This window comes from Silene latifolia, chromosome X (genome assembly GCF_048544455.1).
Source record: "Silene latifolia isolate original U9 population chromosome X, ASM4854445v1, whole genome shotgun sequence".
Classification (NCBI taxonomy): domain Eukaryota; kingdom Viridiplantae; phylum Streptophyta; class Magnoliopsida; order Caryophyllales; family Caryophyllaceae; genus Silene; species Silene latifolia.
In genome coordinates this window covers 22,707,785-22,731,507 of record NC_133537.1, presented here as the reverse complement: position 1 = coordinate 22,731,507, position 23,723 = coordinate 22,707,785, and the positions used below count along the sequence as shown (strand labels likewise).

The 23,723-nt window shown below is 34.1% G+C and overlaps 2 protein-coding genes across 2 annotated transcripts; both read right to left on the bottom strand.

The window, feature by feature from the left end:
- Positions 1 to 1,915: 1,915 nt before the first annotated feature.
- Positions 1,916 to 8,542, bottom strand: LOC141623128 (ribonuclease III domain-containing protein RNC1, chloroplastic-like). Its single transcript, XM_074439198.1, has 5 exons — positions 7,606 to 8,542; positions 4,623 to 4,827; positions 2,979 to 3,179; positions 2,691 to 2,777; positions 1,916 to 2,447 (listed from the first exon to the last, which is right to left on the bottom strand). Exons 1-5 carry the CDS (start codon positions 8,418 to 8,420, stop codon positions 2,130 to 2,132), a joined length of 1,626 nt encoding a protein of 541 aa, XP_074295299.1. The 5' UTR covers positions 8,421 to 8,542; the 3' UTR covers positions 1,916 to 2,129.
- A 13,765-nt stretch (positions 8,543 to 22,307) lies between these two features.
- Positions 22,308 to 23,470, bottom strand: LOC141617036 (uncharacterized). The gene is made up of 3 exons (XM_074434205.1): positions 23,024 to 23,470; positions 22,751 to 22,898; positions 22,308 to 22,405 (listed from the first exon to the last, which is right to left on the bottom strand). Exons 1-3 carry the CDS (start codon positions 23,468 to 23,470, stop codon positions 22,308 to 22,310), a joined length of 693 nt encoding a protein of 230 aa, XP_074290306.1.
- Between the last annotated feature and the right edge of the window lie 253 nt (positions 23,471 to 23,723).

Below are 23,723 nucleotides of genomic sequence, written 5' to 3'. Positions count from 1 at the left end.
TTTTTTCTTTGAAAAATAGCTCTCATAGAATGAAGTTGGAGTTGCGAGGATCTCAATTTTATTAACAAGTTGGACAAAAAAATCTCTTTTGGTATTGATAATAGCTAAATGTAAATTATTGTTTAATACTTATGCGTATATGTCATATTATCTTGTGTGTATGTCTTATAACACAAATGAGATTGCAATGAGATTTGTAGTAGGCTACCATCTAACTCATTTTATCTTTTATGCAAAATTTTAAAATTTAGGATTTTTGATAAATTGATATAAACGATATATTAAGCTTATCATTTATTAAACTTCATAATTATGCTACTATTAGAAAATATGATTTATGAGAATTAAAAGATTGAGAAGATAAAAAGCCCTATAATTCTATATCTTCTTAACTCCTTAAATTTCGAGATTTATTATTCTCAAAAAAAAAAAAAAAAGATCAATAATTTAATATTATGGATTAATTTACTCTTTCGTCTTCATGTACTAACTTTATTCGCCTAAATGACAAAGGGACATTCAAGCTTTCACATAGAAAATTTAGTATATAATCTAGACAATCTAATTAAAAGGTAATTTTAAGCATTTATCATGAATTACTTGACTTATTAAAGGTAATTATTTTTTTAAAACCACACGTTATTAGTATATTAATCAAAATAAACAACTAAAGTACAATATATAGTTTTGAAAATAAATCAAAGTTGTCAAAGAAATAAAACACTAACCGACTAACTTTTATGTGTATTCCAAGACTATATCTTTTAAATGGATCAACTAATTGCTCAGACAAGTATAAATAAAAAGATAAAAATAACAAAATTAAAACAGATAAACCCGTGAATTTCACGGGTCACAAACCTAGTTACAAATTAAATTGTTCAAGATGCAGCTATTATTCTTCAGTGCGTCTTGCTTCAGACGGCTGTTTCCTGTCTAAAATAAGACGGACAACATGTTGTCGTTTTACAATAAAATGTTGTTATTTTTCTGATAACATGTTACCATTATTTTTCACATTATTTTCAGGGTAAAAAGTGACACATCTAGTTATAACATTTTGTGGATTAATGTTTACATTTTCTTAAAAGATGACAACATTTTATCCGTCTTATTTCAGACGGGAAAACAGCTCGTTTGAAATAAGAATTTCCAATTATTCTTAGCATCATTCAAGGGTGATGGTAGGGAAAAATATGTTGTACGACTATTGAGTGTGCGCAATTACTGGAATTCATAATTATTCTTCATTCACGCATTTTAGTCGACATTTTGATTGTTAATATCAAGAGTATGATCATGTGTTTTTTGCGGTACATCTACATGTACACCGATATGAGAAATTGGTGAGAAATTGAAAAATCGTGTGAGATTTTGGCCGGAAAAATAAAAAGGGCTTGATTTCACTTTATAGCAAAGTTAAGGAGGTTATTTACTCCAAATCAAACTTAAGGGGCTTAATCTCACGTAGAAGTAAACTTAAGGGGATTGTTTACCACTTTCGCGAAAATCAAACTCATTCATTTCTTTATTTAGTGCACAATTTGGTAACTACGATTGCACACAGTATAACATATGATGCTTATCTCAACCAATCTACAAGACTCTTGAGAGACTTTGCCAAACTGGAAACTTGAATACAGGCAACTAGCGAGCACGCTCGACATGTCTCCTTCGTACCTAGATGCTTGTGGAAGCATTTGGTTGTAGTAAGTTACATTAAAACTAACCTAAGATAATCCTCGGAAAGGGGGTGCTCTTTCTTTTGGAGTATTTTCTCCGAGTAATGAGTATTTAGCTTCATAAAACTGTGAATCATTTCCGAGAAGCATCAACCTGGAAATGACACATAACACACAGTGGCACATTCATGTCGGAAAATGAGCAAACAAAATGGGTCACAGAATCTCGGAAAGACAGACAAAGAGGGGACTTCTATGTCTCATCTATACCTGATTAATGGTACAAAGTTTCTGAATTACTCAGATGTAAGGAATAAGAGACTATCACATCTTTACATCAGCCTAATAAATCCTACAACAGCTAACAAAAGCGATAAACATAATTGTTGAAGATGAGTTTTAACCCAAAGGATACATTTATCTTAACCAACATGTACAAAAAAGTGATCAAACAGGCTTTGGTTGAATTTGCTCGAAGTCGAAGACCTCAAACATGAGGCGTCTAACGTCTGGCTTTCCATATACAGCGTAAGAAAGGCCATGAATGGCTTGATTAACAGCGGTTGTGGCAGGGTTTCGTAACCTTCTATTGTGTTCATAAGAATCCTGGACTTGGTCAGAGTAAATAATAAAGCGATGCAAATACTTTTCCCGCAAATATTTCCCACAGAATTTGTTCATGAGAAGACGGCGATGTTTCTCTTCAAGCCACTTCCCTGGTGCATCCAGGTGCTTCATTAGTATTCGCTCTGCCAACACTAGATCCTGCAAATGAACCCGAGACGACGTTATTTTTCTGTTTAGTTGCTCGCTAGTGTTAAACAAACAATTATGGTCATACCATTACTCTTAATGTCAACAAAGTGGAAAAATCAAAGTGAATTTGTTAAACCTTAGGGCACTTGAGTTATTTAATGTCAAACCTGAGGATATCAAAGTGAATTTTCTTAAAAGTAATCATAAGGAACGCCTTAAGTTTCCTAGTTGAATACAGAGATGAAGACTCACCTGAATCTTTTGGCCTAGATACTCCAGTCGTTCGAAGCAAAACCTAGGATGCTCGTACTTATATTTTGACGGGTGCATGAAGCAGAGCTGAATAATTCAAATAAAACGCAAGGAGGTCAGAGTTGTTCCATCACCATTCACCAGTAGCTTAGTATTTCAAGTATATATATACAGTATCACCAAATAGAAAACCACCAGCTTGTTTGGAAAAATCGCAAGGGCAAATCATTTAAATATGAGAATAAAACCAAAAGAAAGCTCCACAATCTGACGAAAGTGAAAAGATACCTGAAGACCAAGTCCAAGCTCGATATTCCTTGCTTCAGTAATCTCTGGAATTCTATCATTCGCTGGTAAAGGATACCCCAGTGTTTGCATAACTTGCGGTCTGCTATCAAAATCCCATATGTTTCCTCGGAAGCGATGCATACCCGGGGGCACACAAGCTCTAAAGACTCTTGGATGTGCAAAAAGAGCATCCTCAGGAGGCTGTAAGAACAAGGATAGTATACGTCATCAATAAGAATGCAATTCACGAAATTCTCCAAATATCATTTACACATGGGCAAAGAGAAATCTGATGACTGGCTCAGCTGAACTGATTATCAGTTGACAACTGAAACCTACACAGCAGAATAGCAGTCCCTCTATATCACTGCATTCTCCACAGTTTGGACTCACTCAACTTTAGTAGTAGTAGAGAGATTAATAGTGGAATAGTGGATAGTAAAAGTCTAAAAGATACCCATGTGCTTACACTCAATTGTTCGCCAAAAATAGAAGTGTTAAAAATTCATTAAAACAACACAAAAAGAGAAGTGTAAAGAAACAGATTGAATCTCAGAAAGTAAATGTAAGTGACCATGTGAAGTTCTTGACATACATTTCATCATTTGGGATCCAGCAACTACAATGCCAAGCTAAAATTTGACCCAACTCAGAGCTACCACATCAGATTTACAAGCTACTCCTTCAAGTTACAATATCCTCCAATGTAGTCTATATTCTTGCAATGTATGTGGTCCTGTACAGCTGTACTCCTATTTTCTTTCTCTCGTATGGAAAGTGTGGGTCCCATGATTTTAAAGTAAACCAATGGCTTGCAGAAGCCAATAGCTTGGCGCAAGCTAAGGTGAACTTCTTTCACACCAATAGTAAGTGATTGGCTGCAAGGAACTTGATCATCTAATTGAACCAATACTCAAAGGAGGGCCACGAGAGCAGGGCTCAATGAAAAGCTCAAAATTCAGCTTTTTTTCATTCCAGGAGAAGAATGCATGCCAAAGCTCTTGGCGAGTCAAACTACCTAAAGGATGTTCAGCGAGATCAAATAACCGGTCTTTGACAAAAAAATTCGTTTCGTTCAAGCAGGATCTGAACGTACTCAAAATGTGTTCCTATTGGGAGTTGCTCTAAAGAGTTTCCTAGCTTCTGCCACTTTGCTAGTATCATTAATGTCAGAGATGTACAACACATACAACGAGCCTTCTTTAAATTTAACTACAAAATTAACTAAATACAAAAGTGAGGATATCTCTGCATCCATAATTATGCAGTAAAATTTAGTTTTCGCATAAACAAAAACGGGTAATCATGTGCCATTGACCAAAAATGTGCAATCATATGCTTCTTCATTTAAAAGATAGTGCAGAAGAATTTAAAAATATTTTTGGTTTAGTCCATTGTATATCAAAGCACCAAAAGAATCATGGATATTATGGCTATTAAAGCTAACGATGGGTTTGTAAAGCGTTCAAAATAGAGAAGGAAGTGTAAGCTAATAAATCTAACATACTGGACGAATAAGACTATAAGTTTAGGTGGACAGAAACATAATAGTTAGACCAGCCTGGACTCATTTAATTTTCACTTTGTTGAGGAATATTAAGGCTATAAATCATAGGCAACTGAAGGTATGAGGGTATAACTTACTCTATAAGTAGCCACATCTTGCCAACTGAGCTTTCTGCCTTCGAATTCCACTGACACATAATCTATATCTTCAAGTTGCCTTCTCTTCTTTGGCTGGCATTCCTCATCTTCTGGATCCATTCCAAACACCTCAAAAAGTACGCGATATACTTCTGGCATGCCGAAACATAAATATATAGCTCCAAACAGAGCCCAAAACACAGACCTACAAAAAATACATAATTTGAATTTGATAAGTGGAAAAATAAAATCAAGCAATATTCATGGTCAGTAAAATTATTACAAAAAAAAAGGCATCTAGTAAGCAACATTCTACAGCAACCATATGATAGTACTTAATCTACTTTTTACGGCCAGAGCATTGACTTTTGAGAATTGAGAGATGATGCATAAGACCCACAACAGCCACTGGGAAGTTAAATGAATGTTCCAAACTCTGACATAAATCGATACAAAAATCGACAATGTGGTGGAAGCGACCCAAAAAGCAGTCATCAAGCTAATGCTTCGGTCAAACGTAATAATGTTGGGGTAAGCATGTCATTCTATGAAATGGCCATACGAGAAAGACAGTCATTAAGCCATCGCAACTCGCAAGTTATGAAGTCTGCTAGATATACATATTACATAAAAAAGTTGTTTTTGACACATATTCTTGTTTGGCTCCTATGCTTGTCACAACATTTCACTTCAATAGAGTTTTACTACAGCCACTCCTTGGAAGGACACACTCACAGTATTTGGCTCCAAAGATGTTAAGCTTTGGTGACAAAGGTCCTACTTGCAAGAACAAAAATGCCCTGCTTCTTTCTCGATACAGCAGTCATAACTTCCTATGAGTTTCTTTCTCGTATATTTGGCAAATTTTCAAATTTTGGATGTATTAGTGCAAGAGCAACGTCATGGCATACATTCAAACAAACTAAAACTAACAAAAGAGCATATCCAACATATTGTCTTTTTTTAAGAAAAAACTCTAGATAACAGGAAATAACATAACGGCAACCTAGAACTCGTGACGTAAGTAACGACACTATTGTACCATGACCCTGATCAAGAGAAGGAGCTTGGCAAACCAAATTCCACCACAACAGTTCATCAAATAACCTCCAACCTTCTTATTCTATATAATCACCAAATTACAAAATTTAATCCTCACCCTTCATCAAACACCTCCAACATTTCACATTTTCAACCATCCTTTATCAAATACCTCTAAAAGTTCACATGTTCACGGCATCCTTCATCATTATGACATTATATGATTATAGAAAATCTCTCTTTAGAATACTCTACTAACTGACATTGTCTAGAGGTAGCACCTCAATCCCCCCAAAAAGTCCATAATCCATAAATGGAGCCTAGGAACTTCATAAGCAAAATTCCTTCATCGTAAGACCTCCCTCAAACCTCTTATTCTACAGCTGTAAACAACAACAACAATTCCCACTCTTAATCCCTCCACCTGAGCTAAGGCATTTTCTAAGTCAGCAATTCCAAAAACTGTCTTTTCACATATCAAAACAACGGCATTACCTCAATGCCTTAAGGACTCCTAAAAAAGGCAGCATAAGGGAGTCGGAGGTACGCAACCTCACCCTGGAAGTGACTCAAATAGCAGTTATCAAGCTAATGCCGCAGCTAAATATAATAACGTTGAGGTAAGAGTGAGATTCTATGGTCACACGAGAAAGACAACCATGGAGTCACTGCAAGTTATGAAGTTGGAGTATATTTGTGAAGGCTCCTATGCTTGTCATACCCTTTACCTTCAATAGAGTTCTACTACAGCCACTCCTTGGAAGGACACACTCAAAGTATTTGGCTCCAAAGAATGTGTCACAAAAGTCCTATTTACAAGAATAAAAATGCCTCTGCCTCTTTCCCTATACACCAGTCATAACTAACAATGAGTTTCATTCTCATATTTTTGGTGTAGAAGGGTTGATGAATTCGCACATTTTTTATGTAGTTTTTTTCAAAAAAGGAGTGATGTCATGGCATACACTCAATGAAATTAAAATTAACAAAGAGTATATCAATATTTCACCATTTGTTCTATAAAACACTAATCTTACGTAACAAGAAATAACAATCCGTTACATAATGTAACGAGCACACAATTGTCCCATGGTCCCTAATCAAGAGTAGGAGCTTGGCAAGCCAAATTCCACTACAACAGTTAGTCAAATAACCTCGAAGCTTCTTATTCTATATAATCACCAAATTATAAAATTTAAACCCATCCTTCATCAAACACCTCTAACATTTCACATTTTTAACTATCCATTATCAAATACCTCCAAAAGTTCACATGTTCAAGGCATCCTTCATCATTATGACATTGTAGAAGATCTCTTTATAGAATACTATGCTAACTGACACAGTCTAGAGGAACTGCTTCAATCCACCCCAAAAGTCCATACTCCAAAAAATAAGCGAAATGTCCTCTTGGTAAGACCTCCCCCAAACCTCTTATTCTACGGTCATAAGCATCAACAATTCCCCCTCTCAATCCATCCATCTGAGCTAAGGCATTTTCTAAGTCAGGAATTCCACAAACTCACTTTCCACACATCAAAACAACAACATTACCTCAATGCCTCAAGGGCTCCCACAAGTGCCAGCATAAGGGTGTCAAAGGTACACAACCTCACCCTGTGCTAACATCATGAAAATTGCGTCTAGAATTACATTGAATAACTATAAAACATACTTTATTTTAAGTTGACAGAATTATCAATGTCCTATGGTAGCACAAGTACATAGAAACAAACTAATAATTCTCTAACTCAAATTATTCTACAGCAATAAAACTCGAAAAAACCACCATATTCAATCGAACAAACTATCATAGCAGAGAAATTCAAACTACAAAACATTAATTTCCTCAACTGGTACCAAAATCTTATCTCCTACAGTAGCACAAATACAATCAAACACAGCTCCGCCAATCAAATTAAGCGAAACAAGTCGAACTTACTTAGAAGCGGGTTCACGCTCAGGCCGCCTCAACTTATCAAAATCATCAAAAGGAAAAACCAAATTATGCAAACTAGCAGCCTTAATCCACTTAGGCAAAAACCGCTTTCCAATCAAAGCAAACACCCTTTCCCTCATAGGCCCAGGAGATTCCCTAGGATACCTCTGAAGAAAAAACTCAGCCAAACCCAATTCAAGCACATACTGCCCCAAAAACATCAACCTAGAATGCCCATATTTAACATGTCTAGCATTAACCCTACGACAATCAACATAATGCGGGTGTTGAAACGCCAAATACAACAGCGTATCAAATTGTTTAGCAGGAGTGTTATCAGGGTTAACAGCTGACGGTTCGAGCGAGTATCCCAAGGCTTGTTTAGCCTCAAGGAGGTACTCGTCGATCCAAGTTTGATCTATTTGGGTTAAATTTTGACTCGGAAGGCATGAGCTGAGTAATGGAAATGTTTTGAGGGACAATTGAGGTGAGTTTAGGAATCTTTGAGCGAGTTTGGCATCGTCCAGAGGCGGTTTAAGAATGTACCTGCGTGGGGGTGGTTTGTGTTTGGGTGAAATTACCCTTTTGCGCTCGGAGAGTTCTTTGAGGAGGCGTTGTGGGCTGGTTTTTGGGAGGGGTTGGGTGGGGTCAGGGTCAGTTTTGGAAATTGCATATATTTTGTGGGGTAGGGGGAGGGGGAGGAGGAGGGGATTGTTTGGGCGGAGGGAGAGGAAAGTGGAAGGGAAGGAGGAGGAGAAGGAGAGGAGGTAGGGGTATTTTGGGAAAGGTTTGAAGGAGGAGGAGAGTGAGAGGTCCATGGTTGAAGGGGACTGGTGTTAATGGAGGGGTGTTGAGTTAGAGGCCATTGAAGGAGGATAAGGTGGTGCGTGGAAGGAGGGAAAATGAGTTTGGAGATAGTAGTTAGAGTGAGTGAGAGTTTGAGGAGATGAGGATGTGTTATGGTATTGAGATTATAGGCCCATTTCTGAACTTGATTGATATGAGGTTATAGGCCCATTTGTGAATTCGATTTTTTATAAATAAATTGAGTCTAGACCTGGCAAACAGATCAGGTCGTGTCGTGTACGTGTTCGTGTCAACTTTAAACGGGTCACTTCTACTCCAACCCTAACCCGACCCAATTACATAAACGGGTCATTTATCTCAACCCTAACCCGACCCATTTAATTTTTCTATAACCCAACCCGATCTGTTTAACCCATTTATCTTTAAGTAGGTCATTTTTAACCCACTTAACCCGTTTAACCCAATCTATATCTATCTATATATATATATAAAAGAGAGTTTTTTCGAGCGATCTGAAAGCGTACACATCATCAAAAATCAATTTAGGAAAGTATAATTTTTGATGTAAAAAATAAAGTGGAAAATCTTTTAATTATTATAATATGTATATTTCCTAAATTATATTCAAGTGATATTTCCAATTTTTATATCAAACTTTTACATTTCATTTGGCAAAAAAATATCGTTAAAAAAATTATGAAAATAACATAATTAGCTTTGTGTTAAAAAATGCTATCATTAGAGTATAAATTTCATATTATTTGCACATATTAAAGATGGTGTACTTCTTAATACGTAAAATTGTATACTTTTTAGTATGTTTTGTCCCACATTGGAAAATAAGTAGGTGTGGTGAATATACTACATATAAATAGTAGAATTGTCCCACGCCGAAAGATTAGTATAAGGTGATGTGATCCTATGATTATAAATAGGATGCATATTTGGAACTTATGTATCCACCCAAAATTTTTTGAGTCTTATAAATATTGTTTTAAAAAGCTCTTAAGATTTTTTTATCATTATCTACGATATGATATAAAAAATAAAGTGGAAATCGTTGGGAACTACCCGGGAAAGAGTTAAGAACATGAACAAGAAAATCAAAAAATAACTAAAGGTTTTACTAATGGTAATCTCCTGACACAATACAAAACTAAAGATTTTACTAATGGTTGTCTTCTGAATGCAGTAGTAGAGCGTTAATGAGTCGTTTTATGTACGATGTAGAGATCCATATCTAATGATCGAGACTAAGTGATTTTACCTTCAAAGAAAAATAATATGTATACAATAGTGATTTTTTAAGAAGAGACATGTATTTCTTGGTATGTTATATCTTTCATATTGAAAAATAATGTAGGCATTATGAACATACTACGTCTAAATAATTAAATTATGTATCTCACATTGAAATAATAGTATACGGTAGGGTGATTCTATAAATATAAATAGGAGGCATCCTTGAAACTTATGTATTAATCCAAAATTTTTTTATATAAAAGATATAGACTTTTTAGCATGTTATATGTCCCACATTGAAAAATAATGTAGGTGTTGTGAATATATTATGTATAAATAATAGATATGTCGCATATATACACATTTTCTATATTATATTAAAGTGATGTTTATAATTTTGATATAAAAACTTTATACGGTATTTCATTTGAAAAAAAAGTATCGTATGAAAATTATATAATTAGATTGTGACAAAAAAATGCTATCATTAGAGTGTATATTATATTGTATTGTATTTTCTCATTATTAAATCGGGTTGATGTCAAAGTAGGTGCAAAAAAAAAATGGTGTACTTAGTATGTTATTTGTCCTACATTGAAAAGTAACGTAAGTGTGGTGAATATACTATGTATAAATATTAGAATTGTCCCACATCGGAAGATTATCATAAAGCATGATGATCTTATGATTATAAATAGAAGTCATAACCCAAAATCTTTTGATTCCCTTAAGTATTATCAAGGATAACTCCTAAAAGAGTTTGTATTACTGTCTCTACAATAATGGTTTCTAACCTAAGTTAATGTTTGGAAAATCTTTTAGTTATTATAATATATAGTATGTATTTCTTATTTTATATTCAAGTAATGTTTCTAATTTTTATATAAAAACTTTTAAATTTCATTTGACAAAATAATATAGGTAAAAAAATTATGAAAATAATATTATTAGATTCATGGTAAGAAATGCTATCATTAGAGTATACTCCCTCCATTCAACTCCACTTTACATGTTTGCTTTATCACGTTTGCCAACGCGACTTTTACGTGATAAATATCTTTAGCTACGTATTTGCAAAAATTATAAAAGTTAGATATTTTTAATGTACTCTTAAAAACGAATCAAATAAGATCTCACATGAATATATTTTAACTTATGTATCGAGAGAAAATTGAAGTTGAATGTCCGCTTGTAAATAGTGTGCAAAAGAGAAACCTGCAAAGTGGAGTTGAATGGAGGGAGTATACAGATTTCATATAATTTGCACATATTAAAGATGGTGTATTTCATAGTATGTTATATCTCCCACATTGAAAAATAATATAAGTGTGATAAATATACTACATATAAAAAATAGAATTTTCCCATATCGAAATATAGCATAAGGTGGGTGATTCTATGAGCATCCTTGGAACTTAGGCATCAACCCAAAATCTTTTGAGTCGCTTAAGTATTGTCTTGGAGAGCTCTTAAAAGTTTATATCATTATATTTTCTACCTATATATTATATGTCCCATATTGAAAAATAATGTAGGTGTGGTAAACATACTATGTTTAAATAATATAATTAGAATTGTGTTAAAAAACATTTCATCATTAGAGTATAGGTTCTTATCATTTGCACATATTTTAATTATGATAAAAAAAAAATAGAAAACAAACGTCCATGGTAGCATGTGTAATCTATCAAAGTTCAAGGTTACCATGAGAAATTTCCAATATTATAATGATATAGTTAATAAAATTTGCATTTAAAAGAGAGATATCCGTACCAATAAAACAATAAAGGGGGTATTATTTTTTAATTGTTATTTTATTGCCATGCCATCAAACTTAACGTCCATTTAACAGCCTTTACATTATGGGGTACCATGGACAAAAAAATGGAACCTCAAGGGTACTATAGGCAGATTTTTAAAAGTAGGGGTAACATGGAAAATCTAACAAAATTAAGGGGTACCACGGGAAATTTCCGTATCTCAATTATGTTAATTTTTTTTTGAAGAAAAACAACGTACAAATATTAATGGAGAGTACTTGATCATATTATTAAATTTAAATATAACTATTAGATATAATGAGCAACAATTATCTCGTATTCTAAGTATTCGAGATCCTGGTTGGATGTCGAACTAAGTACAAAAAAGATGGAGTAATTCTAAGTATGTTATTTGTCCCACATTGAAAAATAATGCAGGTTTGATAAATATATATTACGTATAAATATTAGCATTGTCCCACATCAGAAAAAAAATCCAAATTTTGTGAATATATTACTTATAAATAGTAGAATTGTCCCACATCGAAAGATTAGTATAAGGTGGGGTGATTATATGATTATAAATAAGAGTTAACCCACGTATATATTAATCTTTTATTTTTTTTGAAAGAGATATTTTAATAATACGTAAACAAATCATTAGACATATAATGTAAACATTAAACGCTTATAACGTTTTTTTTTTTTGCATTATAAATAAGCTAATTACCCCGTTGCAACGCACGGGCATTCAAACTAGTAAACTAATAAAATAAACTACACTTTATAGCCATATTATCTCATAAATGATGAATAAAAATGCTTATTTTTAAGTGTTTTGTTGAATTATTGACTCAACACAAATATATTACGACACTTTTAAGTAAATGGGTCATTCGTGTCAGGTTCGTGTCAAAAGACCCCAACCCTAACCCGACCCATTTAAGTTTCGTGACAACCCAATTACTTAAATAGGTCACAACGTCTTGACCCTAACCCGCTAACTTCGTATCGTGTTTTAGGATTGTGTCAATAATTGTCGCCTCTAAAATCGAGTTATTTTATGTTGATTAGTTTTAACTTTTAACAGTGTTTCGATAAGAAATTCGTCATTTAGATTTTAAAAAAGCAGTTCGGTTTAGGTTGATTAAGTTAACGTTGTTCCAATTAGTAGTTCATCGTTTTGATTTTAGAAAAATCAAAACAGTTTATGTTGATTAGTATAACATTTTTTTATTTGTAATTCGTCGTTTTGATTAGGTTGTTAGTTATTCGGTAGTAGTTGTTAGTTTTGATTTATCGATTAAAGTGTTTTTTCTAAAGTTTAATTGAAGCGCTTGGGATGTGATGGGTAGTTTGGATAGTTCATTAAAATTGTCGACAATTTGAAGCAATTCGCCTACGACGAATGACAGTTGGATAGAGAGGTTGTTGTATACTTGTAGGTATATATCATGAATACTTAGGCCCTGTTCTTTGGACTTAATTTCAGCTCATTTCAGTTCAGTTCAGCTCTATTCAGTTCAACTCATCTCTTTACAAAATAACACTGACTTCAGTTTAGTTTAGTTTAGTTCAATTCAGCTTCATTAAGTTCAGTTCAAGCTTCATTAAGTTCAGTTCGGCAATTTTCAGCCGAAAAAAAACCATGGCCTTATTCAGCAACTCTATTATCGGAGTGTCCTATATCATACGACAGGCCGAATATAATGAACGAAATTTGTCCATAGTGACACCGTGGGTTGTCACTTTGTTCATGGTACCCTTGTTTTTAAAATTGTACCCTTGATGTTCACTATATATGTAACACCCCAACTATCCGGTCAAGATAATTGGAGCGTTACCATCTCGGTTTCCCGAGGCAGGGTTTCAAAACTCCAATCAAAGAACATTTTATTAATGTAATGTTTAATGAATTACATAAACGTAAACAAATGGATAAATAAAATACAACTCGTGACATCTATACTCTTCTAGCCAACTAGTCTCGTCTCGTGATATCATCAAGCTCGTCCTGTCTCCCGCGTACTATCCAAACAACCTGAGCATAATCTGCTCCCTATATGACCAAAGGATATCATATGGATCGACACAGGCCACCCCAAAAGAGACAAGTGACAAAGACACAGACACAACAAACGTCAGTTTCAATAAACAATAAAGTGTGACACGACTCAAGTGTGTGAATATGCAACATGACTACTAATATGAATAAACCACTACCAACAACTACCACCACGGTATCGGGACACGCCCAGCCATATCGATAAACACACTGGTACCGGGACACGCCCAGACATACCGATAACCACACTGGTACCGGGACACGCCTAGACATACCGATAATCACAAACAGTGGGGACACGCCCGGACGTCACGGTCCTAAGCCAACCAGATCCCCTACCAGACGTCGTGTCTCAACCAAACGAGTCCCTCCAAACTCAAGTCATTAATGTGCACATCCCTCTTGGAGTGGGAAGCTCCAAGAGGTGACTCAAGCGGAAGACGGTCTCCCAACCGCCTTCCGTCTCCTCAACAACAACCAAACCATCACAACCGCCATATTATCCAATATACATGACAATACAAGAAATGCAAGATACCGCACCATATACCAATTACCGACTCATCAAGTCGTCTTAACCAACATCATGTTATAATGCAATCCAACCAACATACTTGTCTCTTTGACAATGCCATTATCCACTAAACATGTCATAATGCAATTACTCTAATTATGTGACACTAATTACAACATAAACCACAACATATATAATGACCACATTATTGAAACCGAGTAGGATTAACCTCCTTTTAGCATTCTTCACAAGCAAATCCGAAACCACCAAGCATCCACATTATAAAACCGTCCCATCCTACATAATTCCATAACAACTATCACAAAGCATCCTACAACAACTAATACTACTAATTAACCCTTCATTATTACCCATTAATTACTCCAAATACTAATTAAAACACTAATTAACAACACCCATGAAAACCCCCCAAATCCTAGGATTTAGTCTTTAAACGAATTATCCAAATTAAAGGGAAAAAGGTAGTATAAGACTCACCAAGTGACAAGGAACAAGAATATGTGAATGAATCTTCCAAAATCTTCACTCATAGTTGTAGATCTAGGATTTAGAGAAGGAGGGATTGTAGAGAGAAGTAGGAGGGTTTTAGAGAGAAGGAAATAGGGTTTGGAAACGGGAGAAATCTGAAAAATAGGGTATATATATGTCAAGGTCCACTAAAAGAAAAGCCCACGCGTGAAAACTCAACGGTTCCCGCAGCACTCGGTCGAGTGCTCGGTTCACTCGGTCGAGTGGCGGCTCCACTCGGTCGAGTGAACCTCCACTCGATCGAGTGGCCTACGAATCAGGGGTTATTAACAACTTTGCAGGCTCACTCGGTCCCTCGCTCGGTCGAGTGGGTTCCACTCGGTCGAGTACTCGGTTTACTCGACCGAGTACAGGTCTTATAACTATGGGATATTACAATCTTTCCCCCCTTAAAAGGAACTTCGTCCCCGAAGTTTACCTCACTCTCTCTTTTCCTCAAGTCTCATCACTGACTCTCATGCATTCTCTTTCGTCTCACATGCTCGTTTACCATATACGCTCCTTTATAAATATCACACGCATTCCAAAGTTCTTTGTTCAACTCTCATACTTCCTCACATTCCGTACTTTCTCTTTCCTTAATTTCTAAATTGTTACATTCACTCCCCCTAAAAGAGAACTTCGTCTCGAAGTTCAACTGTCAAACCTCATAATGTGCTCTCATATTATCATTACTAAATTCCACAATTGACTATGATCCAGGTTCAATACTCTCTCTCACTTATTGTGAATCTGTAATCGAATCTCACATAATTCCATCGATATAATCCCCCCCATCTACAAGCCTTCCAAAGGTCAAGTATCAGGTCAAACCCACGGTTCTAATCTATAATCCTACGAACGACTCCCAATTCAGGTTGGCTATAAGTATGCGTCTATCACGGGTATAACTCGATTATTATTACGTATGTATATCGCATCAAATCTCATACATTCACACGTATGCACATCAATCACGAATATGCGGACTCCATGAAACAATCAAACGATGCCAGAATTACTCGTAATGTGACTCAACCATGTTCAACATTCCCATTTCCGGACATCATGCCACGCATATACCGCGTCAAATCCACCTAATGATCGCACATGTGTTTCCATATCCATTCCCATCCATCATCAACACTTCCCTTTATACGGAAGACCATAATCACAATCATGCAAACGACTATTATGCAACACAAAATTTGCATATTTCCTCTTACTTTTACACAACCAAATAAAATCACACCGATTAACATACATCAAACAAGGTTATCACATCATTTCCGTCATCAATCCATTCATATCGAATCAACGATTTCCATTTACTAGCAAAATGCCACACCATGTGATCAAACGTAAATAATTCACACATATCACCCATGTAAGGTCAATCATGGTCATCCAACACAAGTCAACTAATAGAAACCGCTAAATAGGGGTACATGTTCAATATTTGGTCAAATATCAACAAAACAAGGGTCAAAGCAGTCCACTTGGTCGAGTGTAGGAAACCACTCGGCCGAGTAGGCGACTACTCGGTCGAGTGCATGGTGCACTCGGTCAAGTGTCACCTGGGGCAGAATGTTTTCATTCTCAACTCGATTCCAAACTTCCTTATTTCATCACATAAATGCTAATAGGCTTTGTTGGTGCCTAACACACAATTAAATAACCGAATTTTAAGCATAACCCTTGCCCCTATGGCCATCATCATTACACAATTAAGATAAAACATCCGATACACACTACCGACACAAAATACTATTTTATAGTTCTTTTCGCACCCATTCTGTTTTCTCCCCATACCCGGCGACGGTATCACCATACCATCATCAACAACCACAACAGTCACATCGGTAGCCACAACACTTATACTATCTCATGGACACAGCCCTAACCACTCATTACTCTCAAGGAATAACAACATCATCACCCAAATGGACACTATAAAACGATCACGATGTATACCATAGACGCTCTACCTGACCATTGGGAGGCAACTATACAACATCTACACTATCACTCATAGGGTCAGATTTCCACGTAACCATTTTCACACTTCATGCGTACCCACTCAAATTAAACGATTATACTCTATAACACCAATGATCGAATACCTCAACAATATGATCGAATTCTAAAGTATTACACGCCACACTCTTACTCTCATAACCACGAAAATCAAACTTGTAATATTAATTTTACCATCATGTATCTCAATCGTCTATCAACCAAAGTTTCCAAGTTATGCTTAACAATAATATTCCTTAATATGCAACTCAACTCCATTCACTATCCATGGTTTCAAACGCTCAACAGATATTCAATTTAGATCGCACATCACTCATTATCCACAAATTACGTCATATAATCATCTGACTCAATTCATGACACCTTACGTAAGCTAAAGCCACTCTCTTCTACTCTTAATTTCCAAACAAGAACCGTATACCACAATCACAACTCAGATAATCTGTTAACCATACCCATAAATTTGGATTGCTACTCCGCATAAAAGAGTCCTTTCTCCAAAGTCAATTTCCCTCATTCAGAATACCTACATCACCATTATCGAATCCAATTTATCGAATCAAAATTTAGACCAAGAGCATCCTCATTCATCAAATGACTTTCTCTCTTTCACGACATCATATACTTATCTACTTACACGGTTCAAATCCAACTCAGACGAAACTTACATTAATCCCACTAAAACACATGTTTCACACTCATAATTCTCAAATACAACACCACTCATCACAAATTATTAGCATTTGCCCAACTACCCTCATCAAAACTACCACTCAACAAATTATCTACACGTCTTTATTCATCAAAACTATACGACCCAAAAGGTAAACAAAGCATTGATCTGTATATAAGCAAAACACATTATTAACAAACATTGTAAGCTTGCGGCATAATAAAACCAAGTATTAGGCACAAAAAACAAAATTTGAGCATCAACACTATAATTTCCACACATATCATTATTGACGAGGTTTGAGCACTATGAGATAATTAAGCCCTGTTTCAAATATAAAAATCAACATTTAGGGATGTACACATGAAATCTCAAAAAGAAATTGGTCCACTTTTAAGACGAAAATTTCGATTTAAACTATGTTATTACGGTGATACTCTTAAAGATTACTGCCTTAAAACACCGTTAAGCCAAATCTATAAAACATTATTAAAAGGCTAACCTAAAAAAGCCACGTAGACAATGCCACATGGGATGAAAAAAAGCCACGTACGCAATAACAATGTGAGTTGGCAAATTAATATGACATGAATTATCAATTTATTATTATATTATATTAATTTAATTCACTTATTTCCTTTAAAAATCCATCCATATTCCATTAGCTTTAAACTTAATTAACTCAAAAAAACTACAATAAAAAACTACGCATTAACTATAAGTTAATAATTTCAAGTTTTTTCATATGGAGTAGTATTATATGTATTCGAAATAAAAAAACCGAATACATGAAATTAAGAACGAAGAAGAATAAATGAAGTTGAAAACAAAAAAAATTGTATCTATACAATATAGTTAAAAGGCTGCTTGAAACATTTAATTTTAATCCACATGTCGATTTTTTATTGATAAATACTAATTCATCTATATTGATTAATTGATTATTTATTTATACAATATTATAAAAGTCTAGATTATGTATTAAAAAGTTATCTTTAAAACTGTCACATGCTTATAAGTGGATAAAAATTAAAAAAATATTAATTGCAAATACAAAAAATAAATTAATACAAACTCTTTACTTTCCTCTCATAAATTTGATTATTAATCTACTTATTTATTTAACCTTTAATTTCTTTTATTTAATAGGATGGTTTTTTGGTTTTCTCTCACCATTATTATAATTTGTAGTTATCATAATTTTTTTTATCTCCCTTTTAATTCACAAAATCGTTCCTCTTCCCTCGTATAAATTGTTGAAATTAATCAATAATTAATAACAAAAAGTTTCCTATATAACTCTTATAACAATCCTAATTTTCATTTATATTCAAAAAGTTGGTCGGTAAAGTATACATACATAGATAATTAAATGAATTCTTTCGCTTTTTATCCTTATTATGTTTTAAATTTATTAATAGTAAGAATATTATTTAGTTATTGTTTTTGTGTTAGTATTGAAATTGCAGGAAGATGACATACTCAATTATCAATAACATTGCATGAAATCTATACTATCTAACTAAAAGGATAGCTTAGAACATTCAATTCCATTTCACATGACATTTTCACACCCCATTAATTCTTATTCATTTTTATTGATTATTTAATTATATTGACAATATGACATGCATGGAATAATAATTGAATTTATAAAACTATAATCTATAATTAAAAAGTAAGTCAAACTATATCCCATTAACTGAATGTCATATTTTAAATTTCATCAGATAATTTCTAAACCACTCTTATGCAAAGTGGATTTTCTAAAAAAAAAAAAGAATAATAATAAAGCAAATCTTTTACATTCCATTTCTACTTTGCTCTATATTTATGTCTATATTAAATTTCATAATAATGAGAAAAATTTATAACTCAATAATCTAAATATAAAATATATAAGTCTAATTAAAAGCAAGCAAAACTAACTATTATCATTTACATGTCATATTTTAATTACATAATAAGACAACATCTTAAATCAATCTCCTGTAAAATGGATCTTGTAAAAAAATAAATAATAATAATAATAATCAAGAAAACTTATACATTCCATTTCTCTTTATTCCTTATTAATGTTTCTATTAAATTTCATAATAATGAAAAATGATGCTCAAAAGTCGTGAACCTTGATTCATATTTATACCTATATTAATTTTGATAATAATGAAAAAAGGGTGCTCAAAAGTCATAAAATGCATCCTCAATTCTTTATATATTTTTTATGGAAAACAAAATTTATAAGCCAAAATTTTTCTTATCTCTATCGTCAGTAGAACTAATTGTATCACTAAACTTCCTATCATTCTATTAACATCAAGCCAAGTTTATTAAGGTTTTAAAATTATTAACTAATTTATTTACTTTTTATGTAAGTTCCATTGGGTTATGAAATATTCATCACATTTTCAATTTCATCATTTGTGTTTGTTTTGTTCTCATTTAGGGGTTATCAAGATTTGTGGTGTTGAGCTATTCAAAGGTAATATACTTACATCTCTACGACTTCATTCTCATTCCCTTTTTCTTTCACTATTTAAGAGGAAACTTAAGTTAACAACGATAATATTGCATAAAACAAATTTCACTATTTTGTTGGTTAATTCAGACTAATTACTGAGTTACTTTTTTTATTATAGGGTTGATTCGTTGGAAAAAGAAGACTATATGGAGAAGTAAAATACTAGGATAGCTTAAATAACTATATATCGGAGACTAACTACAAGATTGACGACATCAACGTGAATGACTAATAGTTTTTTTTTTTCAAATGTATATTTTATTTTCGTATTTGTTTGTTTTTTTCCCATCATTTTACCCTCGAAAAAATAGCAATATTCACCACCTACTTTGGCTTATTTAATTTATCGATTTTGATCTTTATGTTAACATGTAAATGCCTGTAATCTTAGTACGCAATCAATGATGACTTATTCATAAGATGAGCTTACTATATGTTTTGATATTTTATAAAATTTCAATTACTAAAAACACTAGAAACATCATACTTAAAACAAAACATCCCGTGAATTTCACGGGTCACAAAACTAGTTTAAGATAAAAGAAGGAAATCAAAATTTGGTCAAGATTTTGAGGCGGAATTACCCACTTAAGACAATACATAATATTACTAATGGAAATTGAAGCATTATTACTCAACTAATTCAAGAAATCTTCAAAAATCAAATTCTCAAATTTTGAGACCATGCTTAACCTCGTAAAATAACATTTGAATATTTATTACAATATTAGATAAGAGTGAAATATGAAATCAAGATTAGGTCATTTTCGATACAACTAACATACATGTCGAAATTTGAGGGGCTATTGGTAAGGCAAAACTCCTAGGTTCATGCAACACAAGAAACAATTAGATAGTGTTATGAGTGCAAAAATCATAATCATTCATTTTAAGATGAAATTGGGCTATTTGGGCGTCTTTAGTCAATGAAACTAAGTTTTAAGCACTAGAATAAATCGAAACTTAAACATGAACATCCAAGCTTCAAAATTTCGTGACAAAATTTTCAAAAATAAAATTTTAAATGTGTGATAAGAGTTAGCGATAACAACCCAACTTTAGTCCTTGTCAAACGACTGGTCGTGCAACAAACACCAAGTTCAATTATTTACTCAAGAAAACACATATTTTCGAGTTCAGAAGAAAAATTTTGGGCAAAATTCAACATGAAAATTTTGCACTTGACATCATAAATGGTATAAAAGGTGATTAATATAATGAATCAAGCAAGGCATGCACTTAACTAGCGAAATTTGGGGAAAACGCACGGATTTAAACGAAACCACATTTGAACAAATTAAGAGTGATGGGAAAAATATTAACATTGTTTAATTAGCAAGAATTAAGAGGATAAAATGGAGTAGAAAACTTAAGTCCAAGCAACAAACATCCATAATGGAGTTTTAGAAAAATATTTAAAGAGATTTTGGTATTTTTGCCATGATAAATGATGAAGAAATGCAAGAAACAACGTAATAATACAAATCTTGCGAATTTCACAACCCAGAAAATGGCACTCGGTCGAGTGCTGAGTCTACTCGGTCGAGTGAGAGTCCACTCGGTTGAGTGACTCGCTTTCCAGAAACTTTTAAGTCTCTAGAAATTGGTCTACTCGGTCGAGTGGTAGGTTCACTCGGTCGAGTGACTGGTACTCGGTCGAGTACTAGCTCGCAATCGGCTGGGTGCCTCTTTATGGTTTGCAATTTCCGACTAAGGATTACTTTTCTTATACTAGCAACTATTTTACTAATAACCATTACTAATCACACTCTAACTATAGCATTAATGAAATTCAAACATATATATACGGTATTGAAATGCTAAAGGATGGGGCTAAGACTCTTCACACACCAACACGTCATAAGTATCGTTACTTTCATCTGACTCTTACACGTTATCACATACCATATGAACAATTATATCATGCAAGGATCCTATCAACTATGCAAATTACGGCTTCAAAACTCATCATATCCAAACATGCAACACTAATACAAATAAATGCATTTCATATGAAACAATTCTCTACTCACATCACACATACCTTATTCAAGTAGATATTTTCATTTTATCCTTTCAACTATCATATGTTATCATTAACCACACAACCACTATATCATTCAAGATGCTCAACAAAACTATACACAAGTATATAATGCAACATTTTACTTCGCGTTTCCCGACTCATAACCACCCACGTAGTGACCAACCGAAACAATAGGATCTAGTTTTTAAATGAGGGATCCTTCTCACCCAAAACCGACCTCTTATTGCACTCAAGTCAGGTTAATTTTATTAGACACTCCTATGTTCATTTTAAATCATTGGTTTGCAAAACCGTCGCTCTGATACCACTTTGTAACACCCCAACTATCCGACCAAGATAATTGGAGCGTTACCATCTCGGTTTCCCGAGGTAGGGTTTCAAAACTCCAATCAAAGAACATTTTATTAATGTAATGTTTAATAAAATACATAAACGTAAACAAATGGATAAATAAAATACAACTCGTGACATCTATACTCTTCTAGCCAACTAGTCTCTTCTCGTGATATCATCAAGCTCGTCCTGTCTCCCACGTACTATCCAAACAACCTGAGCATAATCTGCTCCCCATAAGACCAAATGATATCATATGGATTGACACAGGCCACCCTAAAAGACACAGGTGACAAAGACACAGACACAACAAACGTCAGTTTCAATAAATAATAAAGTGTGACACGACTCAAGTGTGTGAATATGCAACATGACTACTAATATGAATAAACCACTATCAACAACCACCACCACGGTATCGGGACACGCCCATCCATACCAATGACCGCACTGGTACCGGAACACGCCCAGATATACTGATAACCACACTGGTACCGGGACACGCCCAGACATACCGATAATCAAAAACAGGTACCGGGACACGCTGATGTACTTTTTATTTGTCAATGAAACTCCATTCAATAGAATCATAAGCTTTTTGCAAATCCATTTTGAACATACATCTTGGTGATGCTGTTCCTCTATTATACATTCTCACCAAATCTTGACAGATAAGAATATTTTCAAGGATGCTGTTTCCTTGAATAAAGGCACCCTGATTCCTTCTTATGATATCAGGAAGAACTTCAGCCAGTCTGGCACACATTATCTTAGATATTGTTTTATAGATGACATTACAGCAAACAATAGGTCGAAAGTGTTTTTCATTAGCTGGTCTATCTATATTTGGGATGAGAGTTATCATAGTGGCATTAATTTGAGTTAGCAGCTTACCACTATCAAAGAAAACACATCAGCACAAACCTCATTCCCTACAATTTCCCATGCATCTCTGTAAAATTGGCTAGTATAACCATCTGGTCCAGGTGATTTATCTTTTGGAATACTCAACAGATGCTTCGTAACCTCTTCAGTAGTGACTGCCCTGTCTAATATCTCCCAATGAGCTAAGGTACAACAGTTACCCTTTCTGACTACCTTAACATTAACAAGAATTATGCTCTTTTGAGAACCCAGTAGCTCCTTATAATAGTCCAAGAATGCCTTCTGAATTTGAGTCCCCTCAGTACAAACCCTTCCATCTTTATCCTCAATGCTCATAACCTTATTCTGTAGTACTCTCCTCTTGATCGAATTATAGAAGTAGGCTGTATTCAGATCTCCTTCTAAGGACCATTGTACTTTAGCTTTCTGAATGAGGAAGCTATCCCTTGCTGTCATCAATTCCCTCAATTAATTGGCCACCAACATCTCCTGTTGCATCAAATCTAAGTCACCAGGAGTGTCCACCAAATCCTTCTGAAGTTGTTCCAACAGTGCAACAGTTATAGAGGTACTATTTTCAATGCCAGAGAAACATTCTTTGTTGAGTTGTTTAAGGACAGGCTTCATAGCCTTCAATTTCTTGACAAGTTGGAACATTTTGGTCCCCTGATAATCCTTGATCCATACACCCTTCACATATTCCTTAAAT